General features: G+C 33.2%; 1 protein-coding gene and 1 long non-coding RNA gene across 2 annotated transcripts; both read right to left on the minus strand.

Annotated features, from left to right (window-relative positions):
• Positions 1-653: 653 nt before the first annotated feature.
• Positions 654-22,728, minus strand: LOC149769523 (uncharacterized). Its single transcript, XM_089949853.1, has 8 exons — positions 22,709-22,728; positions 21,061-21,102; positions 19,308-19,420; positions 6,368-6,436; positions 4,697-4,789; positions 3,988-4,107; positions 1,491-1,685; positions 654-778 (listed from the first exon to the last, which is right to left on the minus strand). The coding sequence occupies exons 5-8, from the start codon at positions 4,706-4,708 to the stop codon at positions 722-724; spliced, it is 384 nt and encodes a 127-aa protein (XP_089805979.1). The 5' UTR covers positions 4,709-4,789; positions 6,368-6,436; positions 19,308-19,420; positions 21,061-21,102; positions 22,709-22,728; the 3' UTR covers positions 654-721.
• On the minus strand, positions 9,018-17,059 carry LOC149769524 (uncharacterized). Its single transcript, XR_016419125.1, has 3 exons — positions 16,922-17,059; positions 11,318-11,371; positions 9,018-9,108 (listed from the first exon to the last, which is right to left on the minus strand). It is a non-coding gene; the product is annotated as an uncharacterized LOC149769524 (long non-coding RNA).
• Positions 22,729-22,734: the final 6 nt, after the last annotated feature.

Raw genomic sequence — 22,734 nt, forward strand, 5'->3', positions numbered from 1 at the left:
GATACTAGTCGTGCAAATGGCAAGTACTGGGTCAGGTTTCATTTATGCTGTAGTTTTGTCTGGTCAGTGAATTAAAGACATAATAATTATAATACTTTCCATTACTGAGAAAATGAATCCCCTTCCTATCCATTTTATGCAGGTATGACTTGATATAATATCATTTAAGTTTGCTAAGACCACTTTTGGGGTTTAAATGAAATTTGCAGTCCAAATTGTTGAATTGCTCATATTAACTTTTGTCTTCAACTATTACACCGAACATGTAGCTTTAAGTATTGATTTCAAATCCTAAATTTTTCACAGGAGAAATGTGAAATTGTTGTCCCTTGTATATTAAGAAACAATACATGCCCCTGTGAGTAACAATACAGATGTACTGCATTACAAGGACACATTAATTTTACAAAAAATTCAGTTCATTGTTTATACAACAGTATATCATTTTGAAGGTCTTTTCATCCATATTTTGTAATAGGCTTTTGTCAATGATGGATTATTAACCAAATATTTTTGAAAAGCATTGATGTAGAAGGGTTTTCAAATGACAATTGCCATTCAGCCAGATTAGGTTTTAGTAGCAGTAAAAATTCTCCCCCTCCCCATGTTTCATTGTTAAGATATAAGTGCAGAAAGAGAAGAAAAGGCTAGAACATTCTTTACAATGTTTAATTATTCCGATATAAATGAATTTTGAATTGCTGATTATGCTCTTTGGATTTCACACAGAGAAGTACACATCATCGAAGCCAGTCAGAGTTCCATCTAGTTCATCTCCCTAAAAAAGCAGAAGGAAAAATTACAAATGCATAATAGTCTTAAATTAAGAAGTAAAAAAGTGTGGCTACATATTCCATAGCACATAAACACAAACTGGTTATTTGGTGCTGAGGCCAATGAAGTAAAGTGCCTTGCCCATGGACACATTATGTAATTTGGGCTAATCCAACAGTAGGATTCCAACCTGCACCGTTTGGTTACTAAGTTGGCATACTAACCACTGACTCTGATAAATACTCCAGGTATGGTACATGACATGGCTAGTTAATTCAACTGTGGAAAAATGTCCATATCTGATGCTGTATCTGTATTACAAGGTACTGACATAGTACAGACAAAAAGTTGATGATGAGAGAAATTGACATAACAGTAGTTGTCACATGACAACCAAACTTTTAAAATGCCATTATAGTTTTATTATTGGATATAATGAAAGGTTAAACAGTATGGAGTTAATCTACATTTCGGCAAATATTTTGGTGGAAAAATTAGTTTTACCTGCAAATAGTCTATCTATATATATATATATATATATATATATATATATATAGAGCTTTATTATGAACAGAACAGAAAGGAAAAGGTGAGCTTTTATATATATATATATGCAACTGAATGTAGTTTTATTAAGATATTCTTGCTCCATTGTTACAAATGCCATACAATTTAATGCCACACAATAGCAACAATCCTCCAGAAACAAAACTTACAATCTTCTTAATCACAAGAACTTCAGGCAAAAGTGCCACTGATGGAGTCCTACCAGCTTCTGTTTCAAGTGGATATGAATGCTCACACCCAAAATCTGTACATTCCATATCATGGAATGTTGACATACAAACTAGCCCAAATTGGGCTGGAAGATTTTCTGGTCTTATTGTTCCTGCTATCCAACTGTACAATGCCTGTAAATAAACATTAATACTACATTTCTAACTTGTATAACAACACAGCATTGTCTCATCTGTGTGAGTACATAATGCCCTAGCACACTATATTTCACCGGAACTGTTTTTTCAGTTTTCAGGAAATGGACTGATTCCCTGCCTATTTTTTATTTTGTTATGTGTTTAATAAAACTATTTAGCAAATGATGGGCTATACATGGCAGCCAGTTTAATTGGTAGAGAAAGTACCACCAACCCACCGGAAGCAACTGGCCGGTTTTCGTGCATGCCCACACTGGCCAAGTCAGAGACTTGAACCCATGTAGTGGTGTAACTAAAAGCGAGCATCTTGGACCACTTGTACAACCCCATTTCTATTTCTGTCATGTTAACCTTTTATCAGATGCGGTAGGTCACAAGTTCAAACCCCCAGCCGAGTCATACCAAAGACTTATAGAACTGATACTATTAGCTGCCTTGCAAAGTGCTCAACATTAAGAGTTTAGTGTTTTTTGACTGGTCAGCTTGGTGTCTGGATAATGAGACCGGATGTGACATGATGCCCCAATGCTAGACATCACTATAAACTGCCACACTGCAAACAGTGTAGCGATATGAATGAAATTTGGTTTTAAAGCTATGTTAAAAATCCATATCACACACACATGTTGAATAGTTCCGTTTCGCTATGCTTCCTCAAGATACTATTTACAATTATGTCATACAAATGAAAGGAATATGTGTAAATGAATAACCTGATAAGGTGACAGGTGTTGGATATATAAATGAAAACAAAAAATAAAACCCCAGAAAATACCACTCTGTTTACATTTGTAAAGGCCGTCCAATTTGCTGAATGAGTTTAGAGGAGAAATAAGTAATGCTAAAAGCAAAGTTGTAATTTTAAGGAACTGACCCTTTGCTGGCAAGCAACAGCTTTTGTAAAATATCTTGCTCTTATGTAATTTCATACAATGAATTCAACTCCTGATCAACAACACCTGAATGTTCATTAAAAATATGAATCTTTAATACTGGTGATATGAAAAGGACAGGGGTGTGCGTAAAGGACTGAAATTTCATGTGCTGCATAAAGCTGGCATTTAGAGTCTTGCAGTTTTATAACTATACATACACTATGTATGATTCATATAGAATCAATCTACATACACTATTCATATAGAATCAATCTACATACACTATTCATATAGAATCAATCTACATACACTATTCATATAGAATTGATCTACATACACTATTCATACAGAATCAATCTACATACACTATTCATATAGAATCAATCTACATACACTATTCATATAGAATCGATCTACATACACTACTCACATAGAATCGATCTACATACACTATTCATACAGAATCAATGTACATACACTATTCATACAGAATCAATCTACATACACTATTCATATAGAATCAATCTACATACACTATTCATATAGAATCGATCTACATACACTACTCACATAGAATCGATCTACATACACTATTCATACAGAATCAATCTACATACACTATTCATATAGAATTGATCTACATACACTATTCATACAGAATCAATCTACATACACTATTCATACAGAATCAATCTACATACACTATTCATATAGAATCAATCTACATACACTATTCATATAGAATCGATCTACATACACTATTCATATAGAATCAATCTACATACACTATTCATATAGAATCAATCTACATACACTATTCATATAGAATCGATCTACATACACTATTCATACAGAATCAATCTACATACACTATTCATATAGAATCAATCTACATACACTATTCATATAGAATCAATCTACATACACTATTCACATAGAATCAATCTACATACACTATTCATACAGAATCAATGTACATGCACTATTCATATAGAATCAATCTACATACACTATTCATATAGAATCAATCTACATGCACTATTCACATAGAATCGATCTACATATACTATTCATATAGAATCAATCTACATACACTATTCATACAGAATCAATCTACATACACTATTCATATAGAATCAATCTACATACACTATTCATATAGAATCAATCTACATACACTATTCATATAGAATCAATGTACATACACTATTCTTACAGAAATCACAATTATCAACATTTGAAAGAAAAATATTTTTAGGCAAAGTTTAGTTCAGTAAGCAGCATCATTTAAACAATGATTTACATAAGGCAGTGCAATCACAACAGAAATTATATCATTTTCAATTACATGCTCAGAGCATTTTCATACATAACCATAAAATTAAAATGATACAGAAATATACCTTTATAGATTCTGCAACATTTATTTGACCCTCCATGGCCTCATTTGTCGAACCATTAATTATAACTAAATTTCTTGTTTGATCAGTTGCACCAATCTCTGGCAGGTATTCCTTTGCTGCCTACAAAGCAAAACAATGATATAAAAGTAGCAATTACTATTAATTATAAAAAAATACTTAATTTACAATATCCACCTCAGATTTGTGAAATTCCACAATAAAAGCTAGTATGCATAAACATTACCAAATACAATATAGTATCATCTATTCAGTCTCATTTTAAAGACTCCAAATAAATATGTAAATAGAAAAGTGATTTCACCCTGAAGCTGATGTACATAAGTGGCTGAGTAGTCTAAAGTGCTCACCATTATGGATCACTGGCATCTTTTGCTAATAAATGGTGTTAAATCCTATAACAACAACAATATATTTGTCACATGGGAAATATACACGAGTTTTGGACAAAGGGTTCAATCTGAATGAATGAGATAAGCTCATTAAAACTCCAATATATGTATGTTCACAATTAAAGAAATTCACACTCTTTATATATAGATGTAATCTAGCTTGTTACATTAAAATGGAAACATAAATGGTGATAAAGGTATTAGATGTATATTACCCTTAAGCTGCAATTATTTACACATTCAGACAAGTACATATGGATACTTAGAAGGATATTTACTTTGCATCATCATTGACTTACATCATATCGCATTTTCTTCCTGTCAACCACCTTCAAACTTTCTTGGCGCTTCCTTTGACCAAATGTTATTTGTGGTAACTCGTTTTCCACACTCTTAAAAGTAAAGATATTTATTAATATTGTAACTAAAACTATACACGTGTTACAGCTAAGTGACAAGAAAATAAAAAGGTTCTTGAAAGTCAAATAACATGACAATGCCTGAACAGTTGATATATACTCGAGCTGAGAAAAATGTACAGATAGACAAAGATAAAACCATAATCTTCATGAGCCAAGGAATGTAAATTTACATTGGTCCACCTGACCCTAGTCATGTTGCTAGGTGAAGAAGTTTTGTCACTTTAGCTCAATGACTGCAGCTGAAAAAATGAATCCAATAAGTGCTCTTTATATTTACATTGGAAGATAAATGACAAACATCTTTGCGGGACATGTCAAAATCAATTATTCCAATTTAAATTGTTCATATGCAAGTTTACTTTCAAATCACGGCATGTGGACATCATGCAAGTCATATTTAATATCAAATGGGTGTAATATGCTCTTTTATTTGTTTTCTTGCTAGAGGCAGCTACTCTATAGCACCAAAACAAGTACTTTTCCAAAACTGTTCAAGAAACTACATAATACTTAAGTGGATCAACAAACTTTGGCAAGCAAAGATAAATTACCATATATAGTACAGTATACACCTTCCCTCAGTTTATTAATAATAAAAATATCCATGCAGATATATAAGATGGGGCAAAATGACCATGACTATTTTTTAGCCTAAAAGAGCAAATGGTTACATATGTGCTCATTATAAAACTTATGCATTTCTGTGAAAGAAGCTTGTGTAGACCACAAATTATAAGATAACATTTCTCCTTCCTTGGATTCCTATCACAGCTAATTTGAAAAATTAGAATTCTATGGGTCATTTGAGCTAAACTGATAAATATGAGGAAATGAGCATTCAACATTATGTGTGTGGTGTGATTTTGATTTTTAACGTAGCTTTAACAATTTTTCAGTCATATCGCTACGATGTCTGCAGTGTGGCAGTTTATAGTGATGTCTAGCACTGGGGCATCATGCCGCAGACATGTAGCATGATGTCCCACCCAGTCACATTATCCTGACACCGGGCCGACCAGTCCTAACACTAACCTCTTAATGCTGAGTGCCAAGCGAGGCAGCTGTTAGTACCATTTTTTTAAGTCTTTGGTATGACTCAGCCGGGGATCGAACCCATGACCTCCCGCATCCTCGGCGGATGCTCTAACCACTAGGCCACCGTAGCGGTTTTCAGCATTATGAAAAATGCCACCAGCATGAATGATGCACTAGTTTCATCAATGTTTACCTAAACATTTCCACAGAATATTTATCAAAATAACAACAAGAAATCACCAGAGTGCAGTTAACTGCAAGTAATGTAATGTTACTGCTATAATAACGTACTTATCGCCAAAAGTAAAGAAAATTTGCTCTGTATTGAATAATGTGGTATTACCAGACTTGTTTCGGACAATCGGACTTGTAGTCAAATATAAAGGGAACAATGATGGCTCAGTGATCAACGGTTCTCAACTTGACAGATAACAGACATCTCAGAATAGAAATACTAACTGAAATCACAACACCTGATGTACTTCTTAATGTACTAATAAAGACTGATGCTACCTTTGTTGAACACTCAATATCTGGCACGGCTGTAGGTGGCAGGCTTGCATCTTCTTTTTGTTCTGTATACTATAATAAAGGTAAAGGAATAATACAGGACTATGCAACTTATTACTATAAGACATAAGCCAACACTCCATGAGGTATAAATATAATTATTGTATTATAAGGGACAATAAAGCATAATTTGGATGTAAGAAGTGTAATATAAATATTATATGCCAGAATTACCGCACATACAAAAAAGATACCTTTACTATTAACCTGGTTCTGTAGCTGATCAAAATTCTTGTTACAAAGGGCAATATCCATATGGATTAGAACCAGAATACAAGCACAAAATATACTGAAAAATTATTTTTATTAGCACTCAATTTACCTAGTCTATTTGTAACTTTTGCTGAATCACTGAGTGATAATGAACTGAAATTCTATCATGATCAGGTGCTGAGAGTGCTCTTATTACACTACTTTCATATTTTTGCACATCTTCAGCTGTAGGGGTATGTGAATTATTAATTTCTTGCCACGTTTATTTCTGTATGTTTGCTATGTAGCTTCAGTTTAAGTAGTATAATGCAAATATTTTTTATTCTTGTTTGTGACTTTGCAAGGTATTTATATTAGCAATATAAAGCTGCATGTTTAGGAAATGTTTACTACCTTAGGATTCTTGTCAGGCACAGTTAGGTTTACTTCTGAACCTGCTTGTTGTTTTGTAATTATTGTGCTGATAATGTAATATGTATGACTTATCGTATATAACGTCATTATGTTGTATCACATATGCCAGTGTCATACAGTGTTAGATGTATTTTCAGCTGACCACAGTGACCAGCTGTAGAGCTGATCAGAGTAACTGGAGTAGTTTGAGTGGTGAGACTGACCCGAGTGACCAGAGCGATCAGTTATCGGAGTGATTGGAGTTGGAATTGACTCTAGCAGCTGTGAAGCTGAACCACTGCAGCCATATAGCAGAATAAACAGTGTTGATGGCTGAGTAGCAGGTGATCGGGCATTGCTGAATTATACTGATGGGCGCTGACTGCTTGATTGACCAACCTGGAATACTGACGGTTTGATTGGCCAGTGTGACTGGTAGCCGAGTGTGCTGGTGACAGAGTCTATAACTCTGTACATGAAGTCTTGTAGCTGTGGGCTAATTTTGGGGGTTTAGAAAACCCAGTGTTTTTGGGACTGTAAAGAAAGTTTGTATATTTGTCCCTTTTTGTTTACATAATTTCACTATATGAATAAAATACTACATTTCTTTGTAAACTCATTATTCTGTCATTGTGATTATTCACCCCTTGTGCTAGTACTGTGTAAAGCCATTTATTTGTATTTTCATTATTAAGTCTGTGGACTGCTCCAGTGGCCTAGTGGTTAGAGCGTCCGCCTCAGATGCGGGAGGTCGTGGGTTTAGATCCCCTGGAGAGTCATACCAAAGACTTTAAAAAATGGTACTAACAGCTGCCTCGCTTAGCATTAAGATGTTAATGTTAGGACTGGTTGGCCTGATGTCAGGATAATGTGACTGGGTGGGACATCATGTTACATGTCTGCAGCATGATGCTCCAGTGCTAGACATCACTATAAACTGTCACACTGACTGAAACATTGTTGATGGTATGTTTAAAATCCAAATCACACATTAAGTCCATGTGTTTTATGTTAATTAATCCAATATTTGGATCATATACATGCACATATTAATCATAATTAACTGCTCATCCAAGTCGTTCGTTATTAAACATTGTATCTGTATCACCATCAAAAGTCTTATGTAGTAAATCTGAAATCCCACCAGGTTATCTATCTTGTTACAGTGGAGCTAATTCCATAATACAGTCAAATGTCCAAACTACAAGTTGTACAGTATGCTGTATTCTTAATGTGAATCTAAAAACCTTTAATTGTCTCACTGTTATAGTATGTTTCTAAAATATGGTTTTAACTGTAGGGAAATAAAACTCTATTTAACATACGAGAACCTATTAAACTTTACATCAGCATATATCCAGTATATTTACACAGTTTGCCTAATCATGAATACAAATTTTTTATTTGTAAGAATATGATGCACTTTCTCAGGATTCATTAAATATCAATAAAGTTTCTCACCAAACTATCATGGACTAATGCTGGGGATGGTACAGCTGAATTTGCAGGGAGTTCAAGACTTGCATCTGCATTCTGCTGAATATACAAGAATAAAGGTAGGTGTAGATCCCTAATAATTTTTTTAAATAACTAAGTAAATGGATTTTATTATTTTCATTAGCTGCATTATTTTCAAAATTCAGAAACTACTGCAAAATTTCATAATTACTAATTCTATAACCTTTAGATTGCTATGTGAATCAAATAGGTATACCCCCTCCACTTTGCAGTAGTTGTAAACCACATCTGTTACACTACATCTAATACAAGTCTAAAGAAAAGAAAATAGTAACGAGGCCATAGTGGGCCTGAGATCACTCAGCTGATTTAAATGTCACATGATCAGCAATTTGCCAAGATATCTGAGCTGGCTGAAGACTTTCTTTGAAAATGTCTTTACATATATAAATATGTAATGGTTATAAAAGTTGTTTCAAGGTTTCTTAAATATAAATATGTATACACACCGAACTTACACAATCTGATGTACTCATTACTGTAGTTGTGGAAGACACAGCTGACTTTGTTGAAGACTTGCACAATGCTGAGGGCTGCACATTCTTTTCTTCCTTCTGTTCCTTTTACAATAATATAGATTTATGATAAATATTTTGCAACCAGTCTATTTATAGTAAAGAAACTGGAATTTAACTGTTTCATTATTTGCATTTCAATTTAGACTATACAATTTTTAAAGTAAACAAAATTAATATTACTGAGTGCTTTGCATCCTTTATGCTTAGATGTCAATCTGAACCGATTTCATCCACTTTCTTTATTATAAAGAATATAATATGCACTAATGCAATCATGAAAATTCTAAATAACATACTAAAAACAATAAATTGAAGAAAAAAATCCAGAAAAAATAACACAAATGTAATATACTGACACATTTACCACAGGAACACAAGAGCCAAATTTGGTTATTGTTGTTGTAGGATTTAATGCCATTTTTCTAAAAGCAAAAGATAGGCTATACATGGCGGCCAGTATAACTGGTGGAGCAAGAACCCAGGTAAACCCCAGAAGAACCACCGACCCATAAAAAGCTACTGGCAAGCTTTTTCATGTATCCACATTAGCCGTGCCTGAGACTCAAACCCATGCAGACATGGGTGCAATCAGTGATCCAGAATGGGGAGCGCTTTAAACCACTCGGCCACTTGGGGCCCCAGAACCAAATTTTGTCTGCCAAGTCTAACACTTGAGGTTATGTTGAAAAAAGTGAAAAAGAATCATAAAGAAAATAATAACTGTAAATAAAATATAATTTGCCCACCATTTTGACCAATGGGGCCATCCATTTCGTATGTAAACATATGATGGGAGGTGCATGTGTACATGGAAGGGTGGGGGCAGCAGGAATAAAACCAAGAAGTATGCAAGTACGTCATAACACAAACTATATTATAGCAATTACATCTAAAACCCATGTGCTTTAGCCAACAACAAAGAATACATAGTATTTGGACGCCTTCCCAATTTTAAAAATGAAAAGCATCAGATATAAAAATGCATACAACTTGACACTTGTTTGCATTTCAAAGCAAAACCAATCTCTAAAAAATATAGACTGCTCACTGTCCTTTTCCGGTTCTCAGAACAGTCTACTGCAGTCAAAACTGTCATATATGTTCAATATTTGCAATGTCTACTTTTCATATTTAAACCAATAAAAAGGAGGAACTCAGTTTTGAAAAGACAAATGCCAAAATTTTACAGAATAATGAAATTATCAAAGAGGGTGAATCATCTATTTGTTGCTTGTAAACAAATATTTGCCACATAAATAAGCAACTGTGGAAAGTGATACTAAGCAGAAGCATATGTACACAATGGGAACGGGGATGATAGAAATAAGTACACAGTGCAATTGGGTGGGTGGCATGGTATAAAAAATGTAATGCTAGCTTGAGCTTTCACTATGTTAGGTCTCTGCCAAAGACAATAATTAAAACATCAACATTAGTTGTTGTTGTTATGGGGTTTAACACCATTTTTCAGCACATGATAGGCTATGCATGGTGGCCAGTATTAATGATGGAAGATGAACCCGAGAAATCCCCGGAAAGAACCATTGACCCACGAGAAGCTACTGGCAAGCTTTCTCACATACCCACATCAGCCAAATCCGAGACTCGAACCCACACAGACAGAGGTGAGATGGCAGTGATCTGTAACGGAAAGCGCTTTAGACCACTCGGGGCCCCCATCAACATGAGAAAGAACAAGAAATATATATGATAATGAAAAGTTCCATATTTATCACGGTAACACTATACGCAAACCCGTTGAAATATTTTATCAAGACAGTCCTGGTAGACATACACTTTAGTAAATGTATTGTACAAGATTGTAACTTTAAGGCAATGCCCAAAAAAGACTCCCTTGAAAGAACAGATACTCTACCGGCTCAAATGAACAATCCGAAATTGAAGACCATTTTTGTAAAAACTACTAAATGTTGAAACAAGTTTTTATATTCCTCAACAACATTTTAAAATCAGCTTCTGTTGATGTAAAATTAGCACCATTTTCATTCAGGACCAAGTTCACCATAGAACAACTGTTTTAATTTCATAGTGTGTTTTAACTCCATTTTCAACACAACCGGTTAAGCAAAGTGGCTGATACATTTTGTGAAAGAAGAACCACCATCCCTTTGGAAACTACTGGCAGCCTTAATAACATACCCACTTTGGTTGCCAAGGTAAAATACAATTAAAATACAATTAAATGTTTAAATTATATCAGACTAGGCTGTTTTACATAATATAAAAATACCTTAGTAACTGCTGATAATGGTTCAAAATTGGAGCTGCATGATGTAAAAAATTCCTGTACAAAAAAAAACAAAAACATCACAATAAAAGTGTAAAAGATGGAAAACGTGCTTAAAATTTAATCACATCATATGCAAAATTGCATTTTTGTATGCTAATTGATTTGTTTCAATTATGCTAAAATGTTTTTCCTCACAAATATGACTAAGTCAATATGAACACACTAGTAACAGTGTTTAAGCAACTCAATAATAGGACTTGCCCCTACCACATGAAAATGACTGAAAATCCATTGAAGTTAAACATAGTGACACTGAATCATAAAGGTATTTTTCAGACAGCATACAAAATTCTCACTGCTACATCTGAATTAATCAAATCCTCATAGCTCCTACCATCATAAGTTTTGCACCAAAAGTATTTGTTAGATATGATTTTTTTTTTTTACAAATCTTACTTAAGAACTAAGTTGTTGAATCTCTGGACTTAACAATTTACAATTTAAAATTTCCACACCTTCTTGAAAATATCTATTTATACTGATGAGTCAATTCATTTACAAGTAAATACTGCATTCAAGTATCCGGATAATTTTAATATTTCATTACTATATTAGGAAACATATGTATGCCTTACATTTATGATTAACTTGCGAGAAACTTGTACTGCCCAAATAAAAGGTCTCCCAAAGAAGTAAACATAAAATACAGAAATTTTAATTTTGGTCTAAGATTCCATGCACACAGAAAGTCATAATTATGATCAAAAGACATACTGATATCTTAAATGCACGCTCTTATAAAATAGCCACCTTTCACTTTCCCATCATCTTCTTCTGACACTGTGTGACTATGTACATTGTCAAAAAAATATAATCATGAAGCATATCTGAACTTATATTTTGGGCCATCTAAAATTTCAAACTGTTCTTGTTGTGCAAAAGAAAGAAAAAAGCTTTATTTCTGAATCTTGTTCTTATAAAATGTTAAAGAAACCAATGCACATAAGTTCACTAAGCACTAATGAGTATATCTGAAAACATTTATGAGCATTTATGAATTCTATGCAAGATTTCCTTAATATTTGGCCACTGGTTTCAGTGTATTTTATATTGTAATTTCACAATAAATAAACGTTATAGAAAACTGCATCAGTGAATTAATATCAAGCAATTAAAACACACAAAAAAGTAAGATAAAAGTAGAAAATTGGACAGCACAACTAAACAGATTTTCTATTTAACATGCAAAGTAAAAACAACATGAACAAAATTTTTGAAAGTAATGTAGCCAGCTATCATATCACATAATAAAAAAGCCTCAATTCACCTGTATTTTTAAAAAATGTTCATTTAATCTGACTTGAAATCATGTGATGCAGAACATTTCTCTTGATATACTCGTTACAAACTTTCTGAAGGTTTACGTTAGACTTCTATTGATCACAGAATATGAAAGGCAAATAAACTTGTGCTAAAGATACTTTCTGGGGAAAATAAAATTCTTTTCCTATGTTAATACTGGATATATGAAATGAAGTGGTATCAAAATCTTCATATTTTAATGGTTGGTGAAGCCAGAAGGTAACATATATTATTTTTGGTACCATGAGAAGGTATTTATGCCAAAAAAGAACTTTTTCTTTTAATTATATACCAATGCTGCTCCATAACTGAGGCTTAAAAAATAAAATTTGCTCTTCAGCACAACACCCTAACTGCCTTTCCATTATATTCATCTCATTCTCATGGACTGCTCCTAAATAAATGCAGTGACTTAAGAAAGCAGTAGGAATTGGATAACCTAATCACAAGAAATTAAATTTTTCTAAACAGTTTGATCATTTCTTGCCAAAAAAAAAGTCCTCTGAAGCAATGTATCACAGAAGATTTATCACTGCTGTCAAGGAAATAAAGGGAAATAACTTCAGAGACGTGAATGAGGCAGTCAAGTATCTTCAGCAAAAATTAAGTTCTGTGTCTGAAATCGCAATGCAGTACATTTGATATAGGAAGCAAAACATTGGCAATAATTTGTATATAGTAACCTTCATTTAACACCATGACTTGTAGCAATATTTAATTCATAATTTGTAATCATCTAAGATAAACCAATGAACATATGGGAACTGAAACACCATATGAATGTAGCATTGATTTTTCGTTGAAGGATACTCGTATACCAATATAGATAGCCAGCTGCATTTCTTACAAAATAATGAAGATTTTAAACATAATAAAAGATAAATGTGGTAACTTCTCAAAATAGTATGCAGTAAAAACTTGAAAAAAATTTAAACAAAATTAACAATTTACTTAAGTTGGGGGAAAACAAGGAACAACATATGTCATCTGGGACTAACATTCTTAGGGGTTTGGGAAACTCCACTGAGCTCTCAGATAAAACCCCACTGAGTTCTCAGAAAGTAATCGTTAGTTAGCATTTCCTGGCCTTTGTAAAGAATGCAGTCTACATAATAAATATTGACCCAATATTTTAAACATTAACTTTTTTAAACCTTATTCTTTATCATTTTAACACTTATCTTTTTAAACAATTTTGAACATTCTTACCTTTGATCATTTATACTGTACCTGTATATATTTACGCTTGTATAGATGGGTGCATTTTCCTAACAATTATTACAAGTTTCTATCCTCTATATAAATGCTTAGACACTTTAGATACTGATATTATTTATCAGTCAGGATTTATAAAGAGTTATGCATTGGTACAATCATTTTTTAGGCATATTTTATTAGGTTACATAATGAAAAATGATAAATAATATATAATAACTTTAAGCTGTCATATCTTCAAAAGCAATGATGAAATATTTATCAAATTCTGGATGCTAGCCTTTTGGCATAGAATGTGATGTATGGAAAATTGCTTTTGTTATCCAAATATGAACAAATTTTATTTACCCATTCCTTATGGATATATAGATGTGGCTGTCATTGCCCAGAGTAAACCATAAATAAAAGGGAAATCAAGAGTAACCATGCCATTTTGCACCATATATGGGTGCCTAAAATATTTGCTATGATTATCTGTAGCAGGTATGAAGTATACTGAAGACAGATATAGATCAATACCTCATATGCAACTAATCGAATTACCACTCTGCTCCAGTCTAAAATTTTTTGTACATAATTTTCAAGTTATAATAAACTGAGATATGTTAGTAAATCAATGTATTATGTCTGACCATGTATAAAATGTGATTTTAGTTAATGGTCTAATAATGAAATAGAAATAGCAAATTTTTACATAATATTAGTAACAATATGTTTTAGTGTATTTAGTTCAATAACACTATTTCCATTAATGCATCACATAAGGGAGTATTTAAGCAGTGATTAAGAGCTTAGAAACAGCAATGAACAAGACCAAATTCTGTACAAGTTCATTAATTCCAACTTCAACCACACTTTTCAAAATGATGTATACAAGTTTACGACAGACAACACTAACTTGTCCCTATATGTATTGGATATGTGCTTGAATCTTCTTTGAAAATCAACGAGTTTGCAGGTGCTATGTATCCTCATTGGAATAAATTTTGTATATAACAGAATCAATTTTGTTTGACATAGTTTCCAATTCCTGTATCTGTTGGTCCCAGACATAATTTAAAGACTTGATAAAAAAAATAAAACAAAACCTTTGCTGATGAGTTGGATTTTTGCCCCAGGAAGCACTTTTGAATCTGATCCCTATCTAAAAGAATGATTATCATGATACAGTCATATATTAATATGCTACAACCAGTAATCTACATCAAAGCTTCTTCTTGCAATTATCACTAACCATTCCACTTGGCACACATAAGCATAAATGAAACCACCACTCATTTCCTTCTTATCCACACAATTGATAAATATTCCCTGTTTTCCTTCTTTCTCTATGGTCAACTCAAATTAATCTCCCAAATGAGTCAAAAATGAAACAATAATAATAATTCAACAATTGCCGATTCTATGCATGTGATTGATTTCACTTTACATGCCAGTTTGGAGGTACTTCCACTGAAAAACAGCTTCATTAAGACATTTCTCCTTACAACAGTTTCATTTGCACACTAGGTTTCAGGTCCATGCTTGTTAAAGTTGAGTTAATTTCTATAATGTAATAATATCTAACAAATTCATTCTGTGATCCATGGCAGTCAGGGATAATATAATATGTTCCTTGTAATGGATTCTATTTAAAAACTGAAAGCTAATTTTGTATACAGATCAATAAAACCCACAGCTTAAGCCATTTTATAATCAGTCATGGTTTTAAATTGGTCGTGTTGATGAAACAAGGTGACTTACTAAATTAGACTACTTCTGACTTTACAACTACTTCATTGATTTGTGATGACAAGTTGCTGAAAATAACTGAGCAGTGAGACATGCTATGTGATCTACATCAAACAAATAAAATCAGTCTTAAAATAATAAGCAGCATTCTATTTTTTTATCATGATACAGACAATATGAAGTGACCAAACAAAAAACATCCCATAAAATTAGTACAACAATAAATAAAGAAACAAATAGAAAGAAACAAATAGAAAGAAAGAAATTTAAAAAATCATTCTGAAAGCAACATTCTTAATTTGTGGTAAAATTGATTCCATAAAAGGTACATCTATGTCTGTGCAAAATACATATACCTCAATTTTTCATCAATGTAAAAACTATTTGTTAGCTTTTATTATAAAGAATTATATGTGGCCCATAGATCAGGAGTATTCTGGTTTTAATGTCAAAACATAACACTCACTTCACACCCTCTGCAAAACTCAGAGGCATGAATCAAATACACAACCTATACTTTTAGTGGTAATGAAATATTAAGCTAGAAGTTGCATAAAAAAAAATATTCAGACTGCATCTGGAGATTATTTATAAATGATGCCATACTGTTACAAATTGTGATTAAGTATAAGCATATTGCTGTGATAAAAGTATTAGTCTTGATACAAATTGATATAATCATGGTTATATTGTACATATGTCTGTTCAAACAATTTATCATAAAATAAAAACTGACACTAGTAATAATTCAATGACTCATCATAGTCCCTAGTTTCATGTTTCATTCTCATCATCACTAGTTCCATAGATTTCATGAATACTAATTTTATTATGATTCCATTGTCAATATGAAACAAAATGTAAGGGCCTAATGAACAATAATCTTTCTCTGGAGAACAGAAGCCTTTTTTCCTCAATCAAAAATAATTATCCATTTAAAAACCAAGACATGTGAAAACTGGTAGTCACAAACACTGAGACCAGATACTCATAACATTAAAGGAACTTGCAGTATAAGACCTTTCACCTCATCACAAGGACCAATAATTATATACTTCTTGATACCGTTTTCAATTTGTCAACGTATCTACCAAGTTTGGTTAATTTACAACCAGGGATTTATATAGAGCTAAAGACACATAGATGGAAGAGGATATCACAATATCCAAGCATTAAAGCATAAACTTTCAAACAAATGGGCATCTAATTTTTCTAGCATAACTTTATGGAACAACTAAAGCATTCATAGAACAATGTAATTCTTTACATAATATATCTAACCAATAAAAATGGTACCTTTTCCCTCCACCACCATGTAACATCTAAGTTCCTTCAGATGTTTTTTTCTTTTTTCTTCAAGTAGCTGACTGATTGTGTATTGTTCTTCACTTACACATCTTACAAAAACACCTTCTTCATAACGACACACAGTCAATTTACAGCTACGAAACCTCTCTTGAACTAAATCCTTCCACACTGTACCGGTACTAGCCCTGTCCACTGTAATATGAATTATACCGGTGAAACCACTCGGTCCTGGGAATATGCGTTTGACGGGTTTGAAGTTTTTGTCCAATATTTGGACTCCTAAACTCTGAAAGATATACATTTGATATATATTATCTTTACTGTTAGGATAAAGAGTACGTATAAGTTTTGTGAAAATTATTTAATGTCACAACATTAGAGGGAAAAGGGCAAAGAGAAAATGAAATATATTTATAACATAACATCGGTTTTAAAACAATACTTTTATAGTGAGTGTATGTTCCCACTAATAAATTTCAAGTAGTGGCAAAAATATCTAAATAACTGAATTTATGTTAACAACTTCTATCTTATGCAAATGGCAATAACTCTTGCCCATTACCTAACCTAGCCACCATCTGGTGTCACTAGCTTTTAAGCTGAGTGAAATACCGATGAGGATGCTTGCATGGCAGGGTGAGTGGGAGAGTTGTTAAATAATATGATTGGATAAGTATCCTGAGAGACATAATTTACTTACAAATTTGCTTTTTGCAATAAAAATACATTCCCCTATCATATTAACATAGGAAGAATACGTAAATGGGAGAGGGAATACAGAGAAGAGTATTGTCCATAAAAGGGTCAGGTTATCCATAAAGAATGGTCCCTTCATCTACTGGATTTGGGGCATCAGATGTTCAACCAATTGCCAACAAGGTCGAAACACAAACAGGATGCATCTCACTGGTTCCAGACAACCACCTAATCAAATTATACCAACACAGCATCTTAGCTTCACTGGATATGATACTAAATCTTGATGGTAAGAAAATTTTGATAATCAGCTTCTTAATCTGATATATCGATCATAGTTCATGTAACCATATGCTGTGTTGCTGGAAGTAGGAGTGTGTGTGTGATCGGGATTTTTAACACAGCTTGACCAAATTTTCAGTCATACTGCTATGATGTATGTAGTGTGGTAGTTTATACTGGCGTCTAGCATGGGGGCATCATCTCCTTACCAGTCACATTATCCTGACACCATGCTAACCAGTCCTAACAGTAACCTCTTAATGCTGAGTAGAAATCATGCAGCTAGCTATTAATAACAAATTTATAAGTCTTTGGTAAGATTTGGCTGGGGTTCCAATCTGCAACCTACAGCATCTGAGGTGGACACTCTAACTACTTAGGCCGTTCCGGTCACTTTAAGTAGGAGAACAGGCTATCATTCACATAGGGAATCCAATCTTTCATCACTAGAAGGATATTCAAGTCGTAAGTATGGTCAGGGCATGGAGAATTAACTGGACATCAGATCATTCTAGTGGAGTAGGAATAACACGATGACAGCTGTAACGGCCATTTTGGACATCAGATCATTCTAGTGGAGTAGGAATAACACGATGACAGCTGTGATGGCCATTTTGGACATCAGATCATTCTAGTGGAGTAGGAATAACACGGTGACAGCTGTGACAGCCATTTTGGAAATCAGATCAAGCTTCATTTATGTTAGACCAAGTTAACAACAGTAAAAGATGTACTGTGTTGGAAACACCATATCATTAATAAATTCCACTCAGAAGGATGAGTAATAACAAGATCTTCATGACAGCTGCAGTACGAATTTAATTAAGAAACAACTTGACATCATAAAAAATTTTCGAGTCAGAATTACGTGTCAATATTAATTTCCATTTAGAAGGATTGTCTCCAGTGAATATCCTTTTGGCACAATTTTGAGTTGGCACCAACCAGATATCAAAAGAAGTCTTCCGTTGTGAACCCAGTGCTAATGTCAGAAGGAGAAGTGATAACAAAATTTTAAAAATGGCCACTGTAGTACTTTATTGGACTTCCTAGTGACACTATTTTCATAGAGGAGAATGTTGACCATGGGATGATTGTGCATAAAGATTCATGGCAACCCTCCAAGTAGTTCAGGATTAGTAATTATAAGAAACCTGTGCTGAGAGACAGATGGAAAACAGAGCATCTCTTAAGCTCCTCTAATGTATGACCAGTAAAAGTGAATACAATCTTTGAGAAAATATTGTGAATTAACAGCATGTTTTTAAATTTTACAAAGTGATGCATTAAAGAGTTTTTATATATTTCTCACTTAAGTCTGTACAAATATACATATGATCAAGGTGAATAATTAGGAATGTGATATACATATTACACAACTACACACTATACATACATAACTCTCAATTTCCTCCAGTCTCCCTTTGTGAACAATATTCCGTTTCTTGATTGCTTTCTCCTTGAAATTTTCAAACTTTGCTTTCAGTGAATGCAAGCTCTGTTCACCTTCTGAATATAATTAACAAAAATTTATTCATCAAGCATCAATACCCCACAACAATCCATGAAATAAACAGCAGACAAAATGGAACAAAATTTGAATGGTGGTTATACTAAAAGACATATATAATAATGCACAAGTTAACACTATGTGCCAATACCAATGTTAAGGTATGGCATGACCAGAAATTATCTTCACACAATATGGCTGGCCCTAACAATGAAACATTTTTTTAAACTGCATAAATTAAACAAGCAAATTTAACTGCATAGAGTACAATCATCATACATGTTCTTCAAAGATTAAATCATTCCATAATTATGTTACAGGTGTAAACATTAAAGATATTATGAAAAACATATGCTCATTATGGACATAAAAAGATTATGACAGGTCTGTGTGTGTGTGCGATTTGGATTTTTAATGTAGCGGTAACAATTTTTCAGTCATATCGCTATGATGTCTGCAGTGTGGCAGTTTATAGTGATGTCTAGAAATGGGGCATCATGACACAGACATGTAACATCATGTTCCACCCAGTCATATTATCCGGACAAGGCCAACCAGTCCTAACACTAACCTCTTAATGCTGAGCGCTAAGTGAGGCAGCTGTTAGTACCATTTTTTAAGTCTCTGGTATGACTCGGCCGGGGATCGAACCCACGACCTCCCACATCTGTGGTGGACGCTCTAACCACTAGGCCACCGGAATGGTACCTATGAAAGTTCTACAGACACTTATCCTTGCCAAATATTCAAAGTCTCAGCAAGATGGCAGTATCCAGAAGTGGTGCAAACATTGTGATGCAATGAGTTTTGAAGAGATGCATGACATCTAACAGAGTAAATAACTGACAAGAGTACAGTGAGTATATGAAACCAGAATTGTGTGAACATGTAAAGCTTGTGGATAATGACGAGTGTTGTTGTTGTTGTTATAGGGTTTAATGCCATTTTTCAGCACAAGATAGGCTATACATGGCGGCCAGTATTAATGGTGGAGGAAGAACCCGGGAAAAAAAACGACCCATGAGAAGCTACCGGCCAGCTTTCTCGTGTATCCACATTGGCCAAGCCAGAGACTCGAACCCACGCAGAGGTGAGATGGCAGTGACTGTGATGGAGAGCGCTTTAGACCACTCGAGGCCCCCAATGATGAGTGTGGTGGTATACATTGTGAACTGAAGAGCAAAGTTTTATCTGAACAAAATGTATACAGATCATTGAAAATTTAAGTATAGTTAAATTGTGTTGATTATTATTCCACATATGTAAACATGATATGTTTCTTACTTGGATAAATATGCTGACTGGTAATGAGATAAGTCCTGTTCATTTCCTGTTTTATGGCAGAGCATCACAAGTAGTGCCAAGACAACTGTAGTGAAGTCCCTTTACCAAAGACACACCAACATAGCTGACCAATGGCCTTCATGATACCTCACTGCTCACGGCCCGATTTGTCAAAACAGATAACAATTCCTTCCAGGAATTAAATGAAGCAATGCACAACACATATTTGATAATCATACATAACACTAAAATTGTTTTGTACAAGAATAATAATCACTCAGTGATTTTAAAATGAGTTGTAGTCAATGACCTGAATTCAGTGAAGAATAAGTTTAAAAAATGATCAGCTACAAACCTTTCGACAATGTGCTCTCGGTAGCCACTAACACTGGGGTTGCTAAAATGAAAGTATAAACAGTGTATAATTAAGTAACGTAAATATAAGTGTCCTGAAATAGGCTCAATTTATTTTAAATTTTCATGTTCCGCTTCTAAATTATATACCGTACTGCACTATTCTGAATATAATAACACCATAGGCTTGTTATGTATAAAAAATTTGAATTGTTTGTAAGTTCTTTTATTAGTCTTTTATTTATTTTTTATAAACTACGAATATTTGTATTTTGGACATGACCTTGTCCTAAATCAAATTCTTTTTTTTTACCTGACTTGAATCCTTCATTTTTTAAATTCTGTAAATAAATCATACATTGCTGATATTTCCTTTATGAGTATGGGTTAGGATTATTATCTTGGCCTGAGTCAAAGACATTGTGTCTACTATCGTCATTATTACAAGTTTATTAGCAGACCTTCTCATTCCAACTAAGATTTTTTCTTGTAAACGTTCGGAATCTTCCAGAATTAAATTTTGCATTAGGTCATAGCTTGTTTTGAGAACATTCTAATAGTCACCTGAAGTCAGGTATTAGAAGACTATATATTGGAAAAGATATGAGCAGATTAAGTGTTATTTCTGTTATTTCCAGGTATTCACTTGGGCTGGAATTATTTAATTTATGAAGTTATACTTCATGATAAATACAAAGTGCTCCAATAAATAATATTACTGGAAATAGAGACTTAGATTTATAGTAAAATAATAAAATATAATAGAGACAAACAGTCATACATATAATTATATTGTTATAAAGGATGGCATTAAGGCCAGTAAGATACAAAGTATCTAACTTATGAACCCAGTAAGTTTCTTTTATGAGTCTATGTCACCAAACACATTATCTATTGGCATGAAATGTTTATATGAAAGTGATGATTATTCATTCTCTTAGAAACTTGTTGAAGTGTTTGTCCAACATATTGCATGCTGCATTTTTACAAATTATCAAATAAATCACATGAGTTGATATGTAGTTAGTGTTATCATGCAGAGAAAATACATTTGTATTAGTGATACTAAAAGAAGTACTTTCTCTTATGTTTGCACATTGAGAGCACCAGTGTCCGTTACATTTAAATGATGAAAATTGTCTTTTTATTTTCTGTCTGTTTAATTCTAATTAGAAAATCTTCTTTAAGTGAACATTGGTTTATAAGATTTTCTAATTAGAAGTTAACTGCAATAAATACACATCTTTCTTTACTGAACTATACACTGGCTGATATTAATTTATGACTAAATGTATATTTTCTTTCCTGTCTCAGCCTCAGCAAGAACCTGCCAGTGATAATCATTCTGACCCAAAGAATCGAAACAAATTAAGAAGTTATAAACAATTGTGAGAATAAAGAATCTCTTCAAGTTGTATGAAATTTTAAGTATCAGTTAAAATATACGATACAAGTATTTCCCTTCATTTAATGAAAAAATATCTTAAGCACAAGTTTGTTCCACAAACAATCCCAGCAAAATGATCTCTTGAGATTTCAGTTTTGACAATTCAGATTTTCATCTTTACTCATGCAAGTTTTATACATCTATTGAGACCCCTGTAAATGTAAAGTGGCAGGTTTTTATATAAATGAAAGATGAAACGTACCTTTACCCGGCACTGCAGTACCGCAC

The sequence above is a fragment of the Sinohyriopsis cumingii genome, unplaced genomic scaffold, assembly GCF_028554795.1.
Source record: "Sinohyriopsis cumingii isolate HCF-2022 unplaced genomic scaffold, ASM2855479v2 utg003586l, whole genome shotgun sequence".
NCBI lineage: Eukaryota > Metazoa > Mollusca > Bivalvia > Unionida > Unionidae > Sinohyriopsis > Sinohyriopsis cumingii.

Coding starts and splice junctions, on each gene's coding strand:
- LOC149769523 (XM_089949853.1), bottom strand. Junction 1,686..3,987: donor ATGTTGCAGAATCTATAAAG/GTATATTTCTGT, acceptor GTTTATTTACAG/GCATTGTACAGTTGGATAGC. Junction 779..1,490: donor TTCTTGTGATTAAGAAGATT/GTAAGTTTTGTT, acceptor CTGCTTTTTTAG/GGAGATGAACTAGATGGAAC.